This window comes from Protopterus annectens, chromosome 4.part0, assembly GCF_019279795.1.
Source record: "Protopterus annectens isolate FY-2018-M chromosome 4.part0, PAN1.0, whole genome shotgun sequence".
NCBI classification, from domain to species: Eukaryota; Metazoa; Chordata; order Ceratodontiformes; family Protopteridae; genus Protopterus; species Protopterus annectens.
Window position 1 is genome coordinate 1,414,632,827 of NC_056733.1, and position 27,231 is coordinate 1,414,660,057.

Below are 27,231 nucleotides of genomic sequence, written 5' to 3' on the forward strand. Positions count from 1 at the left end.
ATACTTGGTACAGCTGTGTCAATTCCTTGTGCCTGGTTCCAAGCACAGAATCTCTTCCATTTTCCAGCATAAGATTTTCTAGTACTAGACCTCCTGGCCTCCAAAATGACATCCATCACCGCTTTAGTGAGACATGTGTTTTGTATGACTACATTATCCGCCATGCTGCCAGATTTAAGGTCTTGAGTTGGCTGCGCAGGATCTGATTGTTCTGCTGGGACAGTAGATGAGGTACTTGAGGTAAGGTCCAGGCTGGGCATTGAGACAAGTTCCTTAGGATTGGATACCAGTACTGGCGTGGCCAGTCTGGGGCAATCAGTATCATTTTTGGCTTCTCCTGTCTGACCTTTAGGAGTACCCTGGGGAGGAGAGGCAGAGGGGGAAAGGCATATACTGTTAAGTTTTTCGATCTGAAAGATAAGGCATCTACTTTCCATGCTTGTCTGTGATAAGTTCTTGTGCAGAATCTCTTTAGTTGGCAGTTGTGAGGTGAGGCAACTAGATCTATGTCCGGGCATCCCCATTTCCTTGTTATCATGCTGAAAACTTGTGGATCCAATTTCCACTCCTGGGGATCCATGAGGTTTCTGCTTAGTTCGTCTGCCAGAGTATTTATCTTTCCTGGCAGGAATTGTGCCTGCAGATGTACTTTGTAAGTCATTGCTATGTCCCCCAAAGTCATGTCTAGTCTGCAAAGGGGGTAGGAATGAGTGCCTCCCTGCTTGTTTATGCACCACATGACCGTGGTATTGTCTGTCTTTATCAGTAGTTGTCCCGGATGAAGTAGGTCCTTGAAGGCTGTCAGGACATTTTGAACAGCTAGCATCTCTTTTTGATTGATATGTAGATGCATTTGGTTTGTGGACCATGTGCCTTGAATACATCTTCCTGCCATGTGGGCTCCCCAGGCATAATCCGATGCATCCGTTGTTAATGTCTGAGTGAATGGGTGTCCCTTGTTCTGGTGACAGGCCTTCGCCCACCATCGAAACTCCTGTTGCAGGCAGGGGATGAGAGTAACTATTGTTTTCAGGCTGTGGCAATGTTGAGTCCAAACACTTTTTAGGTACCATTGAAGTTTCGTCATATGCAGTCTTGCATATGGAATTAGCAGAATGCAGGATGCCATGAAGCCCAAAGCATGCAGAATTTTTCTTGCAGATAACTGGGCCTTTGTTGCCAACAGTTTGAAATAGGTAGTCAGTTGTCTTCGCTTGTCTGGCGTGAGATAAGCCATCTGGGCAGTTGTATTTAAGCTTGCACCCAGGAATATTATCTCTTGAGAGGGTACTAGTTCTGATTTCTGTTCGCTGACTGTGTACCCCAGGCATGATAGTAATCTCTTTACAAACACCAGATGCTGTAGCAGAATGTCCTTGTTCTCTGCTTGAATGAGGCAGTCGTCCAAGTAAGGATATATTTGTATTCCTCTTTGTCTGCAGTATGCAATTACTGGTGCCAGGCACTTTGTGAAGACCCTGGGCACAGTAGATAAGCCAAAGGGCAGTGCAGAGAATTGGTAGTGCATTGAGCCAGCTTTGAATATGAGGTATCTTCTGCATGTTTGTCTGATTGGGACACGCAGGTATGCCTCTTTTAGATCTAAAGTCACAAGCCAAGCCTTCATTCCCAACATGGGCAGAAGCTGCTGTAGAGTCAACATTTTGAATTTTGGAATATCCAGATATGTGTTTAGAATAGATAGGTCCAGTATTGGTCTCCAGGCTTTGTCCTTTCTGGGTACCAAGAACAGTCTTGAATAGAATCCTTGTCCATGCTCTTGCTCTGGTACTTGTTGAATGGCCCTCATGTCCATGAGGGATGAACTTGTTTTTGTGCCTCTGACCTTTGATTGCATGGCAGGCCTGGCATACTGTTTGGCCTTGGCAGGGTGTGAAAGTGGAATCTGTAGCCTTGTGATACTATATTTAGAACCCATTTGTCCTGGGTGATCATGTGCTACTTTTGTGAAAAAAGTGCTAGTTTTCCCCCCAAAGGGGCTGCCAAAAGATAAGTGTTTGGAGCTGGAAGGGGAAAGTCATTTAGACTGTTTCCTGTATGGCTGTGATTTTTCCTCTCCACTCTTGGAGGTAGAAGCACCCCATTGTTTAGGCCTGTATGAGCCCTGGGGCTGTGATCTGCCTCTGGGGCATCTGTATCTGCCTCTTTGTTGCCTATCGGACACTGGAAAGGACCAATTCTTTGTAGGCCAGTTCTTGCTAAATATGGGAGGCTGTACCTGCAAGAAATCTTTGACTGTTTGCATAGATTTAGCCTTGTCCTCCATTTTCTTCAACACCTCTTCTGCTTTAACACCAAAGTATCATGCTGTAATGGAGCATCTAATAGTTTTGCTTTAACATGATCAGGCAAATTCTGTTCCTTTAACCAAGCATGCCTTCTAATGACAGAACCTGAAACAGCGGCCCTTTAGGAGGCCTCTAGAGAATCAAAACCACATTGCAAAGTATGCTTTCCAACTTGTTCAGCTGCATGCAATAAATCCTGCATTTCCTTGTTGTCTGCACATTCTGAATTTGTTGACATTTTCTGTTTAAGCAGTGACATAAGATATTGCTGATATTTAAGCATATGAAATTGGCAATTTAAGGCTCTTACAGCCAAGGCTGCAGAAGTATAAATCTTTTTACCCCATCTGTCTAGGGCCCTAGAATCCCTATCAGACCCCTCTGGGACCCTGAGAGATGGTTTCTGGGTCAGCAGCAGGGTTTTTGTAAAGAAATTTATGTGAATCAGGAACCCTGTAGTATCTGTCTGGCTTAACAGGAGCTGGTGGTAAAGAGTCTGGAGATAGACTGGATTCTGAAAATATATCATCTACAATGTCTAAAACAGGTGGGATAGCAAGGGGCCTGTGTTGAGGCAATAAAAGGAAGTCTCGGAGCCTTTTCTTGGATTCCTTGCACTTTTTATAAACTCCGGTAGTCGGTTGTTCTGACGGCATTATGTAATCAAATCTTCTGCCAAAGTAATGGAATGCAAAATCGTACTGACGCTTAATAGTACGTTGGTTAAATCTAGCACAAAACCGACAACTAGCAACGTTATGGTCAGGGCCTAGGCAAGGAATACAATAAGAATGAAAATCCTTATGAGGTATTTGCTTCCCACAAGAAACACAATTGTTAACTTTTTCTGACATCGGTCTGGAGCAAGAAAACAGTTTCTCCAAAGGGGTACTTAGCTTTAATGAAGACTTCGGATCTGAATTTCGAATTTGAAAAACTCAGGAGTCGGCTGACTGGCACTTGTGAACTGCTTTTGCTTCGGGCACCGCGCAGCAAGAAAGACTGAAGAAAATGGCGTCGGCTGCATCTTTTTTACCCCTGGCACACTCACGTCAGGGAAGAGGCGACAGCAACCGACACCGGACCTAGACTTTGGAATTCAGGCCGACTGAGGGTAGCCTGCCAGCAGGATAACCCAATTGTAATGACTGCAACAGTGAAACACGAAGAACATCAGGAAGCTGTCTGTCCTGAGGGGAGGCAAACAGATCCATCTCTGGGGTACCCCACTGGTGAACTAGATCCAGGAACATATCCCTGTGAAGTATCTGCTCATGGGATTGTATCATGGATCTGTTTAATGCATCTGCCACTGAGTTCTAAGCTGAAGCAAGGTAAACTGCATGCAATGAGACTTTGTAATGAATAGCCAACTCTCATACCTTGATGGCTAAGCAACAAGGAAGATAAGGTTTTGTGGCCCCCTGCTTGTTTATGCACCAAAGGACCATAGTGTTGTCTGTGAGGATCTTGAGGGGTCCTGGAAGAAACAAAGGGTGAAAGGGCTGTAATGCTAGAATCAGTGCCCTCAATTCCCTGATATTAATGCGTTTTTTCCTCTGAGAGTGGGACCAAAGGCCCTGAACTTTTGTGGAAGCAAAGGTTGCTCCACATCCTAAGTCTGAGGCATCTGTAAAAAGTTCCTGTACTGGTTGAGGACTCTGAAGGAGTAACCCAGGATTCAGACTGAGTTGTTGCATCCACCAACCTAGTTCTGTTTTCAAACAGGGAAGAAGAGGAATGGCAGCCTCCAGGGGATGAGCATGCTGGGATCAGACTGTTTTCAGAAACCACTGGAGCTTCCTCATGTGAAGTTTTGCAAAGGGCAACATGGGAATTGTGGAGGCCATGAACTCAAGAAGTCTCAGGAACTCCCTGGTAGTGATGGAAGAAAGAGTCAGAAGTGATTCCATGAAAGCTATGAGAGATAGAGCTTTCTCTGACGGAAGAAATACCATCATCAAGTCTGTCCTGAACCTGCACCCCAGAACAATGAGACCTTGACTGGGTGACAGAGTAGATTTTCTGTAATTTATTGTGAACCCCAAGCCTTGCAGAAAAGAAATAGCTAGATTCAGGTGTTGAAGCAGAAGACCTGGACTACTGGCCAGAAAAAGCAGGTTGTACAGGTCAGGTTAAACTTGAAGACCTTTTAATCTTAGAAAGGCAATGGCTGAGGGGGGTCTTCTAGCAGATTTACATGCCCTAGAACCAGAGGGAGCAGAAGAAGAAGAAGAAGAAGACCTACAGGGTTTCCTAATAAAAGGAGTTTTAGCAGGGAAGTTCCTATGAAACTTAGGAACTGAAGAAAGTAGCAGGTGCTGTAAATCCTGGAGCTCCTTACCTTTTTCTTTCAGAGTTTTAAAAAGTTCTGCAGCAGCCTTACCAAAAAGAGCAGAATTGTCCAAGGGAGCATCAAACAATTTTGCCTTGATGTCATCTGGGAGAGCCAGTAGACACAGCCAAGAGCATGTCGAAGAGCAGAAGCAGAAGCTGCAGCTCTGGCGGAAGCTTCTACAGCATCATAGCTGCATTTAATGGAATGCTTAGTGACTTGTGAAGATGCAGACAAGACAGAAAGAGATAAGAACTTAACTTCTGAGTCAGGTAGCTGGGACAGGCCTGAGAAGCTTGGAAGAGCAACGCTAGAGAATACCTAGACACGTGAGTCTGATAATTAATGGCTCCGATTGCCAGGGTAGAAGAGGTGTAAACCTTCTTTCCTAACCTTTCTAAAATGTTACTTTCTTTGTCTGAGGGAAGCAATTTTGTGGAAGCAACAACACAAGAGGATTTATCTGATGTGATAGAAATGACAGCAGGATCAGCTGAAGGACACTTAAAAAGAAATCTGCAATCCTCAGGGACCTTACAAAAATGGTCAGATCTTTTAGGAGCTGGTGCTTCTGAATCTGGGATCTTGGAAGTTGATGCAAAGGCATCTAGGATAGCAGGAAGTGGCAGAGCTGCAGGTGCAGGGGTGTCCAACTGAAGTAAGTCATAGTATCTCTTTCGTTCCTGTGAAATTAGGGAACAATCCCACTTAAGAATTCCCTCATATTATTAATTGTCTCTCCAAAAGAGTGTTCTTCCATTGGGAAGCCTCCCTCACTAGACTCTTCCTCTGGAGAAGCATATTGCAAGGGGGAAGGAATCTGAGTGGAGCAAGCTAAAGAGTCTTCATCCGAGGAAGAACCCTCTAAATCACAGTCCTGGTCCGGAAGATGAGAGAAAGTCTCCTGGGAACCTGATGGCAGTACGAGGAGGAGGCAGGGCTCAAAATAGGAGAAGCTGAAGTCATAGGCCTGAGGGTCATCAAGGCCATAAAAAGACCTTGTGAGAAAACTTCCCAGTCCGATGTAGGAGTACTAGGCACTGTGGAATGCTTAATTTTTTTTTTCTTTTTGGCAGGTTTTTCTAAAGAAGGAACAAGGCCAGACGTAGGCCTAACTCCCAAAGCTTCTTTTTGCAAGGGAACTGGACCAGTTCCCGAGTCCTCCGAAATAAGTACCTATAAGTTACCTTGTATATCTCCTCCTTAGTCTATTTTACTTTTAAATTTTGGAATACATATATTTTGTTTTGCCCGGGCATCTGCTGAAAATGGGATCCTTGGACCTCAGTCTGACTTCCCCAGTAAACAAATGTCAAATAAATAAATAAATATTTATTTATTTATTTATTTAATATTTGTTTACCAGGAAAGTCTGACTGGGACAGAGCCCATTTTCATCGGAGGCCTGGGGAGAAACGTTCCACATGCATGTCTTTAGAATGTGGGAGAAGCATTCAGAGGAAAACCATGCGAACGCAGGGAGGACATGCAGACTCCGTACAGAGGGCAACCCAGCCGAGAATCGAACTGGAGATCGTCTTGCTGTGAAGCGACAATGTTAACCTCTGAGTAGCCAAGCAAAAAGAAGCAAAACTCCAAACTATTTTCAAAACTGTAACATGGTGACAAATAAATTGCAGATTTTCCATGTAAAAATGTATTTTCTCTCTCACCCAAGTCCATGTAATCTTTAATGTGTATAACCTGAACAATTTAAAATGAACAGATACCCACTTAATACTTAATAAAGAAGGAACAGACTGTCTGATACAGAGTGCAAGCATTCGGTTATGAATCACCATTTAAAAGGGACCATAAACTTAAAAAAATGAACATTATTACGGTCTAAGCATCACATTTTCACAAGATTTTCAGGCTACTGATAAAGTATTCAAGGATGGCATATAAGGTGAGAAGTAATATGTTTGTTTAGGGAATTAGGTAAGGCTCACAGACACACGTTCTTACATTTACAGGTGTCACATACGTTATTTTACAGGCTACAACAATGAAGTCTGATAATTGTACCAGACACACTCCTTGCATGTCACTTACTTTTTTTTTTGCCGTACTACAACATACCAAATACTGATTATGTAGGACAGACTGCAATTAGAAAACTGGTTCTGTGAAACTGTAATGTCTTTGCTACTGCATCACTGTTTTCTCAAGATTATCTGTGTAAATATGACAAATGGAAAAAGGTAAAAGCTAACACATCTCCACTATAATGAATGTGTTCTGCATCTGTACTTTATTAACTCCTCAATCAGTTCCGTTTACCTGCATGTTTTTGACATCTCGGTCTTTGCTACTACTAACAGAACAAAGATGAAAGTGACAGAAGGCTGACATAGTTGAACAAACTCTTTATTTCATCCTGGAATCCACTGTCTTCCAGCATAGTCTACCTTAACCCCTGTCCCGCCCTTCATTCAAATCACTTGGCAACCGCCATAAACATCAGTCTATCTACACTCTGTGTGAAACCTGGCTTTTGACTCCTTGTGAAAAGCCTCATCTGACAAGAGTGTTCCTCAGATTTTGTTAACTATTCCTGCTAGCTTCCTTTGACATGTTCTGACCACATAATGACGTGCTGAAAGTCAAGTCAGCACTTGCCTTGTTTTACCAGAAAGTCTTTACCTAGAATGTAACAAATAAGGCCTTCTAATGTTGTAGCTGTAAAATAAAGGCTGCTCTTCAGACTTTCTTGTGTTTTACTTGATGGCTTGGGGGTGGACAGAAAGCTAGAATCCTAAATGCATAATTTCCCTTGCATGTGGTGATAACATATTAATGACGAGCATTTAGCAAAATGTTTTACAACATAACAGGAAGATGAATGGAATTTGACTACTACAGGTAGAACTTTCAGAGAATGTGTACACAGCTATTACGACATTCAAACATCGTATAAGTTAATAAAGAAAAGTGTTAGTCAGTGATGCACATTTCTTTAATGAACCATTGTAAGTATGCAGTTTTCTAAAATAAGTCATACCTAAATATTTTATATACCTTCATAATAAGGTACTGAGATATTTACTGCTCTCACAGTTGGACACTAGTGTTTATCTAAACAATGAGAGCTCAGTGACAGATGAGGCAGTAGGACTGCATACTTTTGCAAATACCTGCTGTGTACTTCAAGAACGTTGAAAAGACCTATAATTATGTCTGTTAACAGGACTGCGTCTGCTAACTTTTCACTGAAGGCCTTTTAAGAATATAAGCTGATCCTGTCTGTAGCAGAGATACTAAAAGGATTTACTATAAAAAATGCATATTATCTTTGCAGGCATATCTGGACATCACACAATTCCCTAGGCATTTCCATGCCAATTTCACAATAGACAGAAACACTTGCAACTTTGTGGTTGATTCAAATGATAACTGATCTAGGTAGAAACAAACAGTGAGGGGCACAAAAGTCCAAATAACTAATGTTGTTGTTGTTGTTGTTTGTCTTTCGGCTTTTCCCGGTAAGGGGTCGCCACAGTGGAACTCTGGTCCGCTAATGATTGGCAGTAGATTTTTACAAAACGCCGAGGTGCCAGCTTGACACCCAACCTTCAACGAAGGCATGCCCATTTACGCACGCATGTCTTTCGAATGCTACCCAACCGCGGGGAGGACATGCAGACTCCACACAGAAGGCACTCCCAAGCCCAACCGAGAATCGAATGGGAGAACCTCTTGCTGTGAGGTAACAACGCTACCGCCGTACCACCTCGGCATAAAAGTCCAAATAACTAATACAATTTGTAAAATTCTCTGTTTTTACTCTTGCCATGGACTGGTCTCTATTTGCCAAGCCACTGTAAGACAGCAGAGAATCTTCTACTGTCCCCCACCTCAATGAAATGCTACCACACATGAAAAAGTGAGCAGAAGACACCGGATGGACCCTTACAGCTTGTACAATGACTTTGGTGTTTTCCCCTCTTCTCTACAGCTGAAGTCTATGGCACCCAATGATGCTAATCAAATGATGACTTGGAATGTGGGGATCAGTTCATTGTCTCAGCATTTCTTCTTTTTCTTTTAGTTATCTTTTACTGCTGTTTTATTTGTTAACTAATTTTGACTACTATAATAGTATCTGGTCAATAAGCACATTAATACACCTGAATTTCAGCTTGAATATGAACTTGCATACATGGTTTAATGTCTCTCTGTCTATCCATCTTCCTATCTACCTATATTTGTAATCAGGTTGTCCAGCTGGGACATGCCCATTTTCAGTGGAGACCGTGGGAGAAAACTTCAAGAATGTATTTACATGGTAGTATTTACATGTCAGTGGCATAAAGAGGACAGTACAAATATCACAGGAAGACAATAAACTTTGCTGCAGTGTGAGAAAAAAAGCTACCTCAAAGGCAGTTGGAGATAAAATAAACATGCATGCTTACTTAGGATGTAGTACAGTACTATACAAACAAAATAAAATACAATACTGACTACAAATAATGCAGTGACCACAATAAATGATTTGTTAAAGTAAGTAAGCAAGAAGAAAAACAAGAAATCTGAAAAAGTAAAGGTTACAGATGTTGTTCAACAAAGCAGTGTAGCAGTATGCATACACGTGTGAGATAAAGTAAAATTAATAAAGTTAAGAACTGAGAGTTAGGAAGTGATTACAGAAAGACAAAATGCATAGTCTTCATACCTGTCAACCTCTTAATGCAAGAAATCTGGACAAAGCCTAAAATAATGAGGGGACAAAGGTCCAAAATCAGGAACAGATTTCAAATATTGCTCTTAGATATTTAAAAAAGTTAATAGAATAACATGTTTTGCATTATCATGCATTTTCTAAAGGATATGAATTCCATCCATCCATCCTCAACCCCTTTTTCCCATTTTGCACATGGGGTCAGGGTATCACTTCAACAGTGACAATCATCTTGCGCCAAGGTTTAAACTGCTGGGTGGCTAGTCCTGCCATGGTAGTTCATTTGTAACACTCACTCGCACACACACACACACACACACACTCACCTATGGCCACTTTAGAGTGTCCAATCTGCCTACTGCATGTCTTTGGAATGTGGGAGGAAACTGGAGCATCCGGAGGAAACCCACTTGACCTAAGGGAGGAAATGCAGACTCTGCACAGAAGACACCTCAGCCGAGAATCGAACCGGAGAGCCTCTTGCTGTGTGGCAACAATGCTAACCCCTGCACCACCGAGGCCACCCTATATGAATATATGATACGAATTATGAAACTCGTATGTCTATCACTATTTAGGGACTTGAATCTTCAAAGATTTGCAAGAAAAAAAACAAATTTTATGAGGAACAGAACAAAAACTGGCAAAATCTGGGCAGTTGAGAGGTATGATCGTCTTTATGTATTTATTTTTTCTAGAATGATATGTGAATCTACCTGAAATCTTTACCATTCCTACTTTTGAAAAAAGTATTTTGGCTGACATGCAAAGCAAGGGAGTCTTACTCTGGCTACCAAACCAGGCACAGTGACATATTTGTCTAACTGCTTTAGTAGTGGCAAAAAAGGCACAAGTAGTTTTAGCTTATACCAGAACTCTTATCACCTATATAAAGGTAGAACTCAGAGAACCTTGTGTTCTTATGAAGTCACATTGTAGGCAGTGATGTCATTTACTGTTAGGTTGAATTTGTCCACTCAGCACTAGGTGTAATGCATTACCTTAAATTTAATGATGGTAGAAAACAACAGTTAACCTTTCAAGCCTGCCTTTCAAGTACATTTAATATTCTATTTCCCTTCTATCCCTTCCTTTCTCCTTTCCCAATATGTTCCATTTGTATCATTCCCTCCTGAGTACCTCTGTGGATGCCTTCTCCTCCATGTTGGTAGTCACTTTCAGTGCACAATCCTTTCTGTTTAGTTCCAGGGAGTAGATGGTTCCTTATGATGTGCTGGCTGTACTCCTCACGTCTTCTGGTTTAGGGTGACCCCTTCACATTTCCTGTTATGACTTGAGTATTATGTCATCTATCCCCTGTATCTTCTACTCTCCTATACTCTCTTGTCATATACCTTCCATTCCATCATGCATACCCCTCTGGTGGCTTTCATTTGTATCCGTCCAGCAGACAGATGTCAGCTACCGTATTGTGTGCTTTTTGAGTTTCATACAGTACTCATGATGAGGCCTGATCATGGCCTGGTACAGTGAGAACACTACATTTTTGCATATGGAGTCTGTCCCCAGAAACCTACATCCAGCATTCTAGTAGTGCTGTCATGGCCCTCTCAGCCCTTATAATCAAGTCCAGGTGTTAAGAATACCCACAAATCCTTTTCTGGCTACTCTCATCCATTTATACAAGATACAACATCATAAGAAATGACCAAACCAGCCACTAAACATGCTAATGGGGCAGCTATTGTACTCCTTAACACTAGAAACAGCAATTCACCCAAACAAACCCCAAAATGTGACTCAGAAGAACTAATAACATCCACCTTAAATTAAAGTCATAACTGTAATATGCACAATAGGTGCACGCACACCTCCAAACAATAATAACATTGATACAGCTAAAAACATACTTATCTGGATAACTGGCAATGTAAAGCAGAAAACCCTTCTTTTTGATGACCTCAGCACATACTGATCCAGACACTAGCACATTCCACTTAAATATCAACATATTCAGTTTGACTAAAGTAATTAAATTTATCTATCCTTTATTGACTGGATTACTCCCACTAGGCAAGAGGCCTCTTTCCAGGGGAGACCTGAGGTGGTGTTTATATTACTAGTGGAATTTGGCCAGAGCATTAGGGAACTTTCCCACTCTTTTGGATAGGTGTTGTGGGATCTTTTACATCTACATTAGCTACCATGAATTCAAATAGAAGTGACCTTGGTTTAATGTCTCATTGAAAAGATGACACACTCAGGAGTGCAGCACCCTTTAACGCTGTACACCAGTGTCAGCAATCCAGTCACCTGGAGAGGGAATAGAACTCAGAGCCTTCCAGCTACCCTTTGTGCCACTGCCACTGCAACTGCATATGATAAAAATCAATGATAAACCTAGCACTCTGGATTGCAAACTATTTACTAACCCCCCCCCCCCCCAAAAAAAAAAAAAGTATAACAGGCTTGAATATTCCAAGATAAATGTCATAATCACCATCCAACCTATGTAATCGGAGGCTTCATAAAAATCGCCACGGGTGAGCACCTAAACTCTGTAAGGAACTTACCAACTTTAACAAAGATATTTTCACTGAGACCCTGAAAGATTGTAACTGGACCCCACTAAAAACACTCCCACAAGATGATGCTGTCTTACATTTCTGGTGTTGCCAAAGAAGCCTTTAGTAGTGCCAGTAGTGCAACAGGCAGCACACTTGCCTATGGTGCAGAAGGCTGTGGATTCTATTTGCATACCAGATAGATTGATAGCTGGCTCTGCAGCGAAACATAAAGGGTGTTGCTGCACTCCTGAGTGTGTCGTCCTTTGGATTTGACATTAAATTGAGGCCCAATCTGCTTGAGTCGGTAGTAACTCAGGTGGATGCAAAATATCCCACAGGAGCTATCAAAAAGAGTAGTGGAAGTTCCCTAATGCCCTGGACAAAATTCCGCTAGTAGTACAATACCACTTGGGTCTCCCCCAGAAAGAGGCCACAAGCCTCGTGGGACTAACTCAGTCAACAAAGGGTAAATAAATAAAATTTCAGTACTACCATTTCACAGATTTTCAATGAACAGGCACATCTGCGACATAAGTTAGCCAAAGTGATAACTCAATCATGGCTAATATGGAAAACAAAACAATTGATGAAAACTGGGGCAGTGCTTGGAATAAACAGCACAATAGCACAAAAACAAAACAAAAAAAAAACCACAATTACCAAAATTACTGTCACTTAACAAAGAGGTTCTTTTAGACAAAAAACTATTTCACAACAGCACAGACAATATAATCCCATAATCTCAAACTATTATGATGTACTATAAATATTAACCTAAAGCCAGGTACCAAAACCACCCCTAACTCTCTACCCACCAAATCTAATGTCACTACGGCTTGCAGGTTCAATGAGCACTTCTTAGCTACTACTGCTCACATCTGCAAACAGAATGTAGATATACCTCTTCTCACCTCAAACTGCAGTACTAATCAGACAAATAATTTCTCATTTGGATTAGTCCCACTTACTATAATAAACAAATAAGTGAACAAACTAAAACCCACTATCTTATGTTCCTGCAGAATATCTTTAATTAGGAGCAGATGGAATGAGCTACCCAGTATGTACATTAATCAACAGATCTTTACAAGAATCTTATGTTTCAAAAATATGGAAAACCTTTTACATTATACAAATACATAAATTAGGTTGCTCCACCAAAATTTTAAATGATCAACTTATTGCAAAACTCCCTCCACTCTTTAAAGTATTAGAAAGATATATCCATCATCATACCATAAACTTTCTAATAGAACACTTGCTTTTCCCCTCACACCATGGCTTCTAGCCCCATTACAGTACAGAAACGGCCCTGTACACTTTCTAGTCACAGACACCCAAAACAGAAGCATGAGTAACCCTGTCGTACCACTGTTACTGGCCCTCTCAAAGTTGTTTGATCCCGTATCTCATACTCTTCCTTTCAACAAGCTCTCACAAGCGCAGCACCACCACCAGATAGTTTATACGTACCTCTACAGCCATACACACTCTGTTGAATAGCAGGAGTCCTGTTTACTTACCTGACAGTACAATAAGGAATGTCGCAGGGGTCAATACTAGGACCGCACCTACTTACTATATCTGTAAATTACATGCACGAGGCAGCCAGACATGCAATAATCATATAATATGCCGGCGACTCATTTCTTGTTTGCTCAGTCACGACACTATCCAAACTCAAAACAATCACCCAAGACTTCTTCTACTCTAAAGAGATATGACCAGAATGATCCCAACTACTCTTGAATAAAAAAAAAAAATAAAAATAAATAAATGCATTATCACTGTTACCTATGGCAACTTCTCAGCAACTACTGCTGCACTAAATACAGTCTCATCTAACATCAAAATAAAACAAGTCACCCATAACAAGTTACGGGGTGCCATCTTAGATGACAAACTTAAATCTGACCAACACATCAATTTTGTTGTTCAAAAAAAAACATCTCAAAATAGGGCTACTTTACAAATCCAACTTCCTGAACTGAACCCATCACTGCATTTCCCTGCAGAATGTGAACTGACTAGAACTACCACAACAAATACCATATATGTAACATATGGTACTTTATGTGCCATATGGTACTTTATGGCACACAAAGTACTGCACCATGCCTCACACAGCCCAACCATCAGCAATACAATAAAATGGTACGAACCCAAATGGACCTTTCAGTCAAAGGACCAACACCTAACAGTACCTCAAACATCCATCAGCTTGTATAAGGACTAGATAAACTATAGAACAGCATTCCCTTCACCATCAGACAAATAAAGAACCTCTTCACTTTTAAGACCAACCTGAAACTACATCTAAATCATACTGAAATCGGCAAATGTTCTGAATCTTCAGAATAAAAATGCTCAAGATTTCCTCTTCTTACTTACTAAACCATTTCTTCCAAGACAGCTTTTTATGTCACACTGAAGCGAGCCTTTTGCGTTCCTCCCATGGGAAGCATAAGCATTATTGTTCTTTTATCAGCTTACATATCACATCACATTAGCTTTCAAGTTTTGATATTTCTACTGCTTAGTGATGTTTGCACATTTTTACTGGCAATTTCCTGCTTCAGGATTGTTTTCTAATGTACATGAATACAACTTCTTACATCATAATGTGGCACTTCCAGTTTATTTCACTTTAAAGAATTGCAGTACTTTTTGTACACCTTTCTTTAGAGTTTGTTTACACTTTATTATGTTGTACATCTATTATTTCTTGGAGCTTTTCTCCCCAGACTTCTACAGAAAATGGGCATTGCATCCAGTCATACTTTCCTGGTAAACAAAAACAAAGAAACAAATTAATTAATTAATTAATTAATTAATTAATTAAACTTCACATCATGGTTATTGTGATCTAAGTGCAGAATTTTGTGTTTCTCTGCACTTTCTGTCCACTTCATCAGCCTTTCCTGCTCAGTTGTATGGCACAGAGGGATGAAGCCCTGACTGTGATCAAGATACCATGCATTCAACTAACAACTTCAGTGCTGGAAGAGCCAGGCAGAGGAAGATTGGAGTTAGCAACACATGGCTTACCCATTCTGGGGGAGATGTGATGGCTGCAGGCTGGCAAGTGCTATTCTTGTGCAAGTGGTGGCTTGAAAAATAAGCAGGAGCTGGAAATGAAGAGAACACCAGCTGCAACTACTCAAGCTGGTGACGATAACCCTTACTGGTGTGTGCTAAGAACTGCACATGTATGGATACAGCGGCACAGGTAGTCTTTGTATCGATGCAGCTACTCATGTCTTCACCAAAGGCATGTTTACAGCTACTAAACACGCCTTCATTGCTAGAATGCTAGTTAGGGCACAAGCGACCCTCAAGGCTGACTGATGTCCCCCCCGATGGCTGTTGCACTTATGGGGGGAAATGATCCACAAAATGTCATCTGCCTTTCCAAATCCTTATTTAGACTCCCCGTCACCCAAACCTACCTATCTTTGTGTCACCAGAAAAGAAACTGGCTATGTTGTCTATTCCCTCAGGTATATCTGAAAAGAACCCATTGAGGAGTACTGGATGAAAGGCTGACCTTTGCACTACTGCACTAGTCAGTTCCCAACTTTGTTCTTTATCCATGTAACAATCCAGTTCCTTACTCTGTCTCCCTACACCTACCCTGGAGTTTTTCTAGCAGCTTCCTATTTAAGACACATTCAAATGCCTTTGTGAAGGCTACAAACATCACATTTGCCATTATTTCCCTGTCAAATTCTCATGTGGCACAGTCATCATTGTTAAGTAGGCTAGTCAGAGGACTCCTTTCATCCATACAAATATGTTAACTTGAATAACTGCACTATGAGTTATAATTTGTCAGTTTTTGCAAAATGAATAGAACATAACCCCAAAACCTCAAAAAGCTCATCAAAAAGTGTTTTTTGTAGAGACAAGTCTTCCACATTCCCTGTCAACTCCACAGTCATGCAACACAGAAAAGTGAAAATCCCAGTAACAATATACAGCCATCTCACACAACAATGAAACAGCTGCTAATAACACACATCTATGAGATTTCAATCAAATTCACTGAAATAGAATCAAAAGATTATTGCAAAAACATAGCACGACCAAGCGTTATGGCTAAGCCTTTCAGCCACAAACTCTTTTTCTGGGGACTATTATCCTCCAGGAAAGTAAATGGCCTTTTCTCTTCTTGGTGCTCTCACTGACTTTTCCTGCTACTGCTGTTTGCTTAATTCATTCCCTCACATGGATCTCGGGAAGTTAGCACTCTCTAACTTCCCACGAGTCATTTTACAAAACCAAGTTATATCCTCACAGTTCAAACAAATGTTCATACCTCTGGTCCTATATGCTTAACTAAAAATATAAATGAAAAAAACTAATACGCACAAAGTTAGCCTCCTGGTCTTAATCTGCACTAAGTCACAACATGACAATAAACAATAATTTTTGTAAACAACCTACAACAGTTCAGTAACCACTTAAGCTACCCATGTACTGTGAGGAAGTAAATTATTCTTCCTACTGTGAGCTTTCATGTCAGGCTAAGCAGTTCCATCTGTGTCACTTGATTGCTGAAATTTGTAGAGGAAATATGAAGATTATAACACTATAAAAATAGTATATGAAAACAGTGTTTAATATATTTGAGCTGTGCTACACAGAGGTCAAGTATCAATGAGTTCTCCATCATGTAAGCTTTAAGATGAAGTCTTTCTATCTATCAATAGCTTGTAGGCAACATGGTTCAGGAATTATTAATGTATACATGAACAGGCAGTATTCCACATCTACAGCTACCACTAGCTCTAGGGTGACCCTTGAGAAATATCTGGTGGTTCAGCAGGGTTTAATGAGTTGGCAAACACATCCCCAGATTTTTCACGCTCAGAGTATGTTTGCACACATAGGAAGTGTGTGTGTGTGTTTATGTGTGTGTGTGTGAGTGGTGGTGGGGTTATCGGGCTCTACATAGGTTCATAGGTTCATATGTGTTTAATATGCTAATAACCACAAGAACCTTTTCAAGTCTAGCCATACATACCAAATTTCTGATAAGTTCTGATACCCTTGATAAGTGTAAGCAGGGGTTTGGGAGATGAAATATTTACAAGCAGGGGCCTGGGGGACAAACCATTTACAGGTTGCCTGTGTCCATTAGAGACATAGGTGCCAAAACAGAGATGAACTTCCTGTTCCCCACCTAACATTCCAAGTTGTGCTTAAAATGGGTTAGGGAGGAACTCTGCTTCACATGGATGGGGAGCCTGTTCCATAGACATGTAGTGTCTGGGATATATACCCATCTCTCCAGCAGGTCCTATTTATATCACAGGCAAGGTTTACATCTTTTGAATGGGTAATTCTGGTGCTGTTTGTTTTGTGGATATGCAGGAGATCCATCAGAGTGGGTTCTGACAATGTCCTGTATGCCACGCATAGATTTCCACTCAAAAACCTGTGGAAACAGAATACAGGGATAGGGCCTTGAGGTGATCTGCATAGGAAATTTTACTTAAGCCCTGTAATCTTTTAGTGAGGAACTTCTGTGGACGTTCCAATTGTTGGATATGCCTGGTTAGATACACACCAATGGGGGCATTGTACTCAATCACCGGTGTGATAAATGCCAAACACAGTGGATCGATGACTTCCTTGGACTCAGATGCCATATGTTTGTTTATAAATTGCGCAACACAGAATGACTTCCTCTCTACAATAGACACCTGATGGTCAAAGGCTAGATTACTATGTGTGCCCCTAGGTCCCTGACTGCTGGATCAAACATAGCGGAACAATGACTTTCTTGGACTCAGATGCCATACCTTTGTTTATAAATTGCGCAATACAGAATGATTTCCTCTCTACAATAGACACCTGATGGTCAAAGGCTAGATTACTATGTGTGCCCCTAGGTCCCTGACTGCTGGGTCAACTTTAAGGGGTGTGTTGTCGATATGACAGTTATCAGGGGTGGATGACATCTTAAAGATACTATTATGCATTTCTTGGCACTTTTAGTCCATGGCTCTGACACCAGTTACTCAACTGATACAGTAAAAAACTACAGAGGAAGAGGGCTACAAGCTAACTGCTTCACTTCTCTTCTTCTGTCTCTTCACTGAATGTTCCCCTTAAATCTCTGCTGGATCACACTTTCCAGTCCCCATCTTGACTTTTATGTTATGCCCACTTCTGAATACATATCCTCTACTATTACCACACTTTAGCACTTGTTGGGTTTATTCACGGAGATGCAGTGTGGGAATCCCTTTACAAAACTTGACTCACCTTTACACTCTGACATATGACCTACCATGAACATTATTGTTTTTATCAGGCATTTAAGTATTAATACCATTTATTTTTATTATGCCCATTGTGCATTCTTATTTGTACATTTCTCTCTTTTTACTGTAAATTGTTTGAGTTCAAGCACTTTAATAGACTTGATCAGTTGTGCGGTACATGTTACTCTGTCCTGCAGGATACTGTCACATTCTCACCATAGTTTGAATTTGCAAGCTGAATGATTTTTCACTGTGTAATTGCTATTTATGTGCTTATCATTGCTGTACTATCCAGTTTCTATGCTTCACATCAGACAGGCAACCTTGGCACTTTTTTTATGTACCCAAACTTCAAACAGTTACAACCATACTGATGCTACCACTGTAGCTGTCTTTTTGCCTTTTATTTATTACATCCTTGATGCATCTTGTTCTAAAGAGACATTTTTTCATTACCTTGCTTTTGGTTGATATCAGACTGATGTGGTGAATGAGACGGATGGCTGAAATTCTCATTGCTGTAGGGAAGAAGAGATGTGAAAGGGTGGACTCCATGAGAAGGCTGTACCACTGGGACTTTGTTCGACTGCAACAAAAAGAATTGAGGCAGAAATAGTATATTAGTCCACAGAAGAAATAACTACAAGAAAAAAGTCTGTTCTTTAAACAAATTAAGCACAGCAAAGGCTAAAGTGTGGTAACAGAACAGTACATGTGTTCAAGTACCATGCAGATATCAAATGTGCAATGAAGCAGGCACATTACTGTGTAATAACATAGTACTGACTTTTCATAGAAACCTAAGATAATGTCATTTCTTTTCCTGAAACCAACTTGGTAATTGTTTCTGATGCCTAACTTTGAGTTTGAAAATGGAACCGGAACACTACATATTTTTATATTATAGAAATATACTAGTATTAGAACCACAACCCTACTTTCACATCCCCTCCAGAGTTATTCAAGACTAAAATAATAAATATAAAAAACTCCCTTAAAATATTAATTTATAGGAAAAATACAACAAAACAGCCATAAATAATAGAATAACACTGGTATGCAATCTGCAAGTATCAGTTAAGAATGGAAAGTACAGCCTAGTGAGACAATTAACAAAAAGTTTTTTTAGGATGTAACAATAATTTGACAGATTTACAGACTCAGCTGTTTGAGACTATTTTATGTACAGAGATGACTTTTCAAAGAAAAGTCAGAATATGACCTGTAATTAACATTTTTAAAGAAAAAAATATTATCTGTACTCAACTTGATTTAAATGCCTTCTATATTACAGACCCCGTCTTGCAGTACTGCCTATTTCAGAACCAACATGATTAACATCTCCTACAGGAAATTTAGCCCCAAAAGTTTACATGCAAACGACTTTTATTTTTCAGCTCTGGGTATTTATATGCAAGGCTAGTTCATAGGTAGGTTCCCAGGTAGGTACTAGGCTATTGGCACTAGTGCCTATATAAGCCAAGCCAAAAAGGTACCCTGGCTTTCGCCACCCAAGAAAATTATTTTCCTGTGCCACTGTCGAGCAGAGCCACAGAAGTGATCCCCGGGTTGTATTTCCTATCTCCCATCCAATCATCAAGATTTTTCTTGAAGAGTGCTAATGAGGAGCTTTGTTTGATATAGATAGGTAGTTTGTTCCAGAGTATGGGAAGTCTCTGGGACAGGAATCTATCCCTCCAGCATGTTCTGTTTATTGTGGTGACAAGGTTTAGGTCCCTAGAGCGTGCAGGACGTAGGGATTGGGATTTCTTTAAGTGGAGCATGTCTAAAAGCTCTAAGTTTGCCATAGCTTTGTGTGTTAGGCAGAGATCGTCTCTGAGTAGGCGATATGCGACGGAGTAAAGCGGCAGTTGTTTAGACGGTCTGTGTACGGCATCTGTTTGAGGCCGGTAATCCTCTTTGTGAGGTATTTTTGCGGCCTTTCCAGTTGTTGTAGATGTCTTGTGAGGTACATACCAAAAGGGGCATTGTACTCTATAATGGGTCTAATGAGTGACGAGTAGAGGGGAACAATGACCTCTTTTTTCCTGGATGAGAAATCTTTTGTGATGAGGTGTGCCACATAAAAGGATTTCCTGATTACTGTGGCGATGTGATTATCAAAGGAGAGACTATTGTCCACCTGTGTCCCAAGGTCTCTTATCACACTTTCGGTGTTAAGTAGACTACCGCCTATGTGGTAGTTCATGGATACAGAGTTTTTACCAAAAGGGATGACAATGCACTTTTTGGCATTGAGCTTGAGGCCATGGCTTTGACACCAGGCATCTGTCTCAGCGAAGCCCTTTTGTAGGATGTCCACATCTTTTGAAGTTTTGATTATGACTCCTAGTTTGCAGCCATCTGCGAACTTCATTAGCCAAAGACCTTCTGTGTTAGCCTGTACTTCAGAGAAGTAGATACCAAACAGGAGAGGACCTAGGACTGAACCCTGTGTTACTCCACTTGTCACTGGTCTGAAGTTGGATTTGGAGTCTGCTACTTTCACAGTGTGGGTTCTGTCAGTGAGCCAGTTGGCAACCCATCTTGTGACATAGGGATTTATACCTAGTTTAGTGAGTTTATCTATAATTCCAGAGTGGGGGATGGTGTCGAAAGCCTTGGCGAGATCTAGATAGGCTGTGTGAACCACCTTACCCTCATCTACAGCTTTGGTGACTGCTTCAAAGAAGTCAATCAGGTTTAGGAGATATGATCTGCCTTTTACAAATGCAAACTGGGTGGGGTCCTGAGTTTGGAGATTACCAATGTCATTGTCTATAAGTTCTATGATGATACGTTCCATAGCCTTGCAGACCAGGCTCGTTGGGCTACTGGGGCGGTAGTTTCTGGGGTCCGTGGTGGCTCCCCCTTTGGGAGTGGGATAACCGTCGCTGTGCGCCATTCAGTGGGCACATAGCCTGAGGTGAGGCTATAACTGAACATGGTACTTAGGTGGGGTGCCAGTTCGTTATGTAGTTCATGTAGAACACAGCCTGGGATGTTGTCAGGTCCCATGGATGCTGTGTTCTTGGCTTTGGATAGTGTGTTTTTTACCTGTGCAGCCATGATTACAGGAACTTTGCATTCTTCTGGTATAGAGATGGGCCCTTTAGGGGATGACAGGGGGGATAAAGTTAGCACTGAACCTGCCAGGATGTTGGCAATATCAGTTGGTTCTGTATATTTAGTGCCATTGTGCTGTAACTCAGAGCAGATCTGAGTGTTGCCATTTGGATTCTTGGCATAGCTATAGAATGCTTTGTGGTTGTCTTTAGAGTCAGTGGCGATTTTGTTTTCGTAACTAGCTTTGGAGGATTTTATGAGGGATCTCAGCTTCTTACTGAGGCTGACCAGGGAGTTTCTCCAATCATGGGATTTTACTCTTTTTTTGCAACAGTTTCTTTCTTCTGTTGTAGAGTTTGTTTATGGCGGGGACCAACAGATTGGCTTTCTTTTTTTGGAGGATAGCATCTTGGTTCTGTTAGGGATTGCACGATCCATGCACTCGTGTAAGTGCTTATAAAGTGCATTTGTGTAGGATTCAGTAGTCATACCTCTATTGTCAGTCAGCATGGGTGTTGTGAAGTTTGCCACCTCTGTCTTAAGAAGCGTGAAGTTTGCTTTGGAGAAAGATTTTTCTGTGGTTTCCCTAATCGGGGGTGGGGGAGGGATGTGGATGTCTAAGGTGATTAGCTTGTGGTCAGATCTGACCAACGAGGAATTGGCCTCTGGTGTGGAGCACCGGTTGCCCATGTTGGTAATAACCAGGTCTAGGATATTGCTGCCCCTCACTGCTAAGTTTAAATAAAAAATGTTGCCTTTGTTTTATCCAGTTCTGACAGAGTTCAGCAGCAAGGTAAACAAAAGGAACACCGGGTTTCTTATACCAGAATACATTTGTTCAAAGTGGGATTTGATCCTTTAGGCTTCCAAAGCTTGTGCTGTACTGTACAGACCTTTTGCCTCAGTGTCAGCATTACCACTAACCAGTGGTAAGCAGTTTGAAAGCACTTGCACATGCTGTACAGAGTTAAACCACTTGATGCATTGTAAGCAAATGAGTGCATGGAAAGATGCCGTCAACAGAATAGTAAAAAGTAACTGGCACAAGAACAGACCTAAAGGTCATAGTGTGAGTGCAGAGAGGGCAGTTGTAGTAATGACTGCGTCGAGTGTAATGCAAATTCAAATACAGAGGGAACAGACTTAATGCAGTAAGAGGGATTTAGATGGTGGGGTTGACAAGGGGGAAGAAAGGAATTCTAAATATGTTTAGTTTCAGTTCTTTCTTGTATAGCTGAAATCACAACTGAGACTGAGTGTAACTAACAAACTATGCAGAATACACAAGAATCAGATAATTTAAATAACTACATAAACAAAGAATAACACTTGAATAACAATAGATGCCAAGACTGCCCTGCTGTGTGCCCTGCAGGTTTTTGCACATTAATGCTTTGTGGTTGGTAGTCCACAATGCTAAAAGTTTGTGTGTGTGTGTCTGGTTTATACTGCCATCAGTGTGCCATATATGTAAGAGTTAAAAGGGTTTGTGGTCTGCACTCTTGTGGGAGGAGAGGCTGGACTCTGCCCTTCTAGCTGGGAATTTCTGGTTAAAGGCTTATAGTGCCTGCATATCTAAACTGCATCTTACTGGAATTGGTACACCTTGTTTGCTGTAACATAGACTAGATCCAGGCCTGCTGAATCTAGCTTTGTTTGAATAACTTGAGCACTAATCCAGGCATTCTTTAAAGTATTCAATTGTATTTATTACTGCTTGGTAATAACTTGATTAAAGTGTAGCTATCATTCTAAGTCTTTTGGATTAAGCACTTGGGCTTCAGACCAGTTGTTTTACATTAGCAAGGTTTGTGGCCTGCACTGTGGTGGCAGGACAGGTAGCTTACATCCTTCTAAGTTGTGAACTGCTGATTGAGGGCTCAGTGTCTGTTATTCTTAAAGTGTTTTAGTTCTGGTTTAAGCACTTGGGACTTCAGGGCCAGTTCGTGGTCTGCACTCTTGTGGGAGGAGAGGCTGGACTCTGCCCTTCTGAGCTGGGAATTTCTGGTTAAAAGCTTATAGTGCCTGCATATTTGAACTGTTTCTTACTGACATTGGTACACCTTGTTTGCTGTAGCATAGACTAGATCCAGGCCTGCTGAATCTAGCTTTATTTGTATGCTTGTTGTTTGTTTGCTTGTTATTTCCCTGAAACGCTAATTCCACCTAAAACGCGGCTTTTCAGCGCTTCTGTGGATCCCTAGTGATATCTGCATTGCTTACTGTACTTATTTCCTTGTTTCACTTGAAAGAAAGTTACTGTTTGTCGTTTTTACATTTAAGTTACCTGTAACTCATTGCATTTAAGTTACCTGGCACTTGCTCACTAAAGCAATTATATAAGTCAGCACTAAAATATTAAAAGCACTACACCCTCACAAACTCCCCTTGAGTACCTCCTTCCCCATTGGCCCTTTTTTTCAATTATAAAGGAATTCCCAATACTATTCTAGCATGTCCAAAAGTCAGTTGTCAATCTCCTCTCCGGTCCAGCTGGTGAATATGGGAATCTTGAGGCAATGTTACAACTGCCTCATGTACTCAGACAACCCTCTCCTCCTCCCAACAAATTCCAACACATGTGAGAGATGCAACCATATAGCCATACTGGAGGCTAAGCTCTCTCAACTCAGTACTGGCGAAACCAGTCAGGAGGAGAAGGAAACCACACTCACTACAATTCCAGTCTCACATAGACCTACCACGACAGCAAACCAAACACAAACAATAAAAAACATACTCGGAGGCTCTAAATAAAAATCTGCCTAAGCAGCAGAGACCTCCAAAGCAGACACCCAAGCAACCGCTACCCCAAAACAAAACACATGCAACACATAGCTCACAAAGCCAGTGTGCCGAACAGTCACAGCCCTTAAGGCTAAACAACACACCTGATACACTTGTAATAGGTGACTCTATCGTCAGGCACACTGACGTCCCGCTCACCAAGCTGAACAAGGAGAAGGTCACGGTGAGCTGCCTGTCGGGCGCTAGGATCCGCCACATAACACAAGCACTCAGGTCACTCCAAGGCAAGTACAAATATGACTCAGTCATTGTCCATGCTGGTGTGAATGACCAGAGACGTACCTCCCTGGACTACATGAAAAGAGACATAGAGGAGCTCTCTGAGCATGTAGCCCAGGCCGGTATGACCCTGACCTTGAGTAGCATCTTACCCTTACCAAGAATGATGCCACAATATGAAGACAAGATGATCAATTTCAACAATTGGCTTAAGTATTTGTGTCATTCAAAGGGAATCCAATGCCTGTCAGCCTGGGATGACATGCTCGACAAGCCACAATGCTTCGCTAGGGACGGCTTGCACCTATCACCCCTGGGTTTTCGGATATTGGCAAAGGCTCTTGCTACCCCCATAGTGCCTTTTTTAGGCAAGGCTCAAAAGACAAACCCACCTCCATAGGTATCACAAGGGATAAGAAACTAAGAGTAATGCTACTCAACGCCAGAAGTCTAAACCTCAAGATGCACGCACTCGAAACTCTCCTTAGCATGGAGAACATCGATATCTGTGCAGTAACAGAAACTTGGTTCAAGGCTCCCAAGAGCACCCCAGCACTACCAGGTTATACCTCATACCATGCTTTTCAGCCCCAAAACTTGGACCAAACCACAAAAGGAGGGGGAGTATCACTATTCGTCAAAGATACCCACACCTCCAGTTTGGCGGCACAGCACGAAGCATCAGAGACTATCCATGTGCAACTAACAGTAGGTAAAACTGCCTTCCAGTTTATAGCCTGCTACAGACCATCCTCCCAAACCCAGGAACCCCACTCGGCCTTCCTGAGAACACTGAAAAATATGAAGGTCTCTCCAAACACCATTATATTGGGCGACTTCAACTACCCAAACATAGACTGGGAGCATTACTCTAGCTCCAACACCCTAGCCCAAAGGTTCCTACAATTTATAAACTCAAATGCTATGGAACAACTTGTTACCACTCCCACAAGAGGGGAAAACATACTGGACCTGATCATCACCAACATGGGGACTCTATGCTCCAGACCAGAAGTGTATCCCTCACTGGTAAGATCAGACCATAAACTAATCTCACTGGATATTCACATTCCGACTCCACCCCCTGCCCTAAAAACCACGTGAAAAACTTCTCTAAAGCAAATTTCACACTCCTCAAAACCAAGGTGGAATCCTTCAAAGCCCCCGGGCCTATGGAAAATACGGCCAGACCGCAGAATCCTTTATAAATGCATTCTATGAACACCTTCAGGAATGCATGGATCATGCAATCCCAAATAAAACCAAGACCCAATCCTCCAAAGGCAGACGTCCTGTCTGGTGGACCCCAACCATAAACAAACTATACAATACAAGGAGGAAGCTGCTACATGATAGAGCAAAATCCCAAAAAGGGAAGGCATCTCTGATCAGTATTAGCAAAAAACTACGGGCACTCATAAAATCGTCTAAGGCCAGCTTCAAGAGAAAAATTGCACAGGACACTAAGGATAATCACAAGGCTTTCTTTAGTTATGTTAGGAACCTGGGTGGGAATTCCCAGATATGCTCAGAATTAGTCCAAAATGACAAAAAATACACCAAACCCACAGACATTGCCAACATCCTAACTGACAGGTTCAGCGAAAACTCCCCCCCCCCCTCACCAAAAGGGCAAATATCTATCCCAGCAGAGTGCTGTCCCCCTGACATCTCAGATGCTCAGGTAAGAGCTGCCCTCTCCACAGCAAAAAACACAGCATCAATGGGACCAGACAGTGTCCCGGACTGCATCCTACATGAACTCCAAGAAGAGCTAAACCCAAACATAAAAAGTACAGTTTTGTACCTACCATAAATGTAGATGTCCGATAGGTATGCATCTGCAGTCATAACATATGGGTTGTCCTGCCTCAGGCAGCCCTTTGGTCGGCCGGATTCCAAAGTCTGGGTCTGGCCTCGGCTGATGTCGCACTTTCCCCGACGTCAGAGCGTCTGGGGTATAAAAGCATCAGCCGACGCCATTTTCCTCAGTTTTTCTTGCCCCAGATGCCAGGTGCCCTCTAGGAAGGCTAAATTTGGAGAAATGCAATAGAATTCCAAACATTTGCAAAATAATATATATATATATATATATATATATATATATATATATATATATCTACAAGTATATACAAACAAATACACCATAATAGATTCCCCCAGCTAGCTAAAAGAGGGGTAAACACCCTAAGAATACCACAGAGGGGTAGGAGGGAGGGTAAACCTGACTGCAGATGCATACCTATCGGACATCTACATTTATGGTAGGTACAAAACTGTACTATGTCCTTCAAGGATGCATCTGCAGTAATAACATATGGGTAGAATACCATAGCTAATCTGGGGGAGGAGGCACTAAGAAAAGGATGGTGTAGTTAAGATCCCCTGCAGGACTGCAGTAGCAAAGCCTGCTCTGGATCTGGAGTATAAAGGTAGATTGTAATGTTTGGTAAATGTATGCATGGAGCTCCAAGTAGCAGCTTCTAAAATGTCCTTGGTAGCCACCCCTTGTAGGAAGGCTGTAGTGGTGGCCGTGGCCCTTGTGGAATGAGGCCTGATGTTTGCAGGAACTGATTTTCCATGAAAGGAGTAACAAAATCAAATGCAATTTCTTATCCATTTTGAAATTGTCTGTTTGGAAATTGCTTTTCCTTGCACCCCAGCATCATATGGTACCAATAGTTGGTCAGTTTTTCTGCTACTTTTAGTTCTGTCCAAGTAGTAGCGTAGTTGTCTGTGTATATCCAGGGTGTGCAGAAGTTTTTCCCATCTATTCTGTGGATTTGGGAAGAATGTAGGCGAGTGAATAGCTTGGTTCAAGGATACCCTAGATACCACCTTTGGCATAAAAGTAGGATTAGTTCTTAGTGTAACTCTGTCCTGATGGAAGATAAGAAATGGCTGTACTGCCATTAATGCTTGTAACTCAGATACTCTTCTTGCTGAAGTTATTGCCAGAAGGAATGCAGTTTTCCAAGACAGAAACTGGAGGTCCGCTGATGCTGCTGGT

General features: G+C 41.6%; 1 protein-coding gene across 5 annotated transcripts in view; it reads right to left on the reverse strand.

The window, feature by feature from the left end:
* Positions 1 to 27,231, reverse strand: part of TCF7 (transcription factor 7) — a 1,045,913-nt gene that overhangs the window by 421,013 nt on the left and 597,669 nt on the right. For all 5 annotated transcript variants that reach the window (XM_044069246.1, XM_044069244.1, XM_044069247.1 and 2 more), the window contains one exon: positions 18,585 to 18,714. In XM_044069246.1, the coding sequence (XP_043925181.1) occupies positions 18,585 to 18,714 (130 nt within the window). The remainder of the gene's footprint in view (positions 1 to 18,584; positions 18,715 to 27,231) is intronic.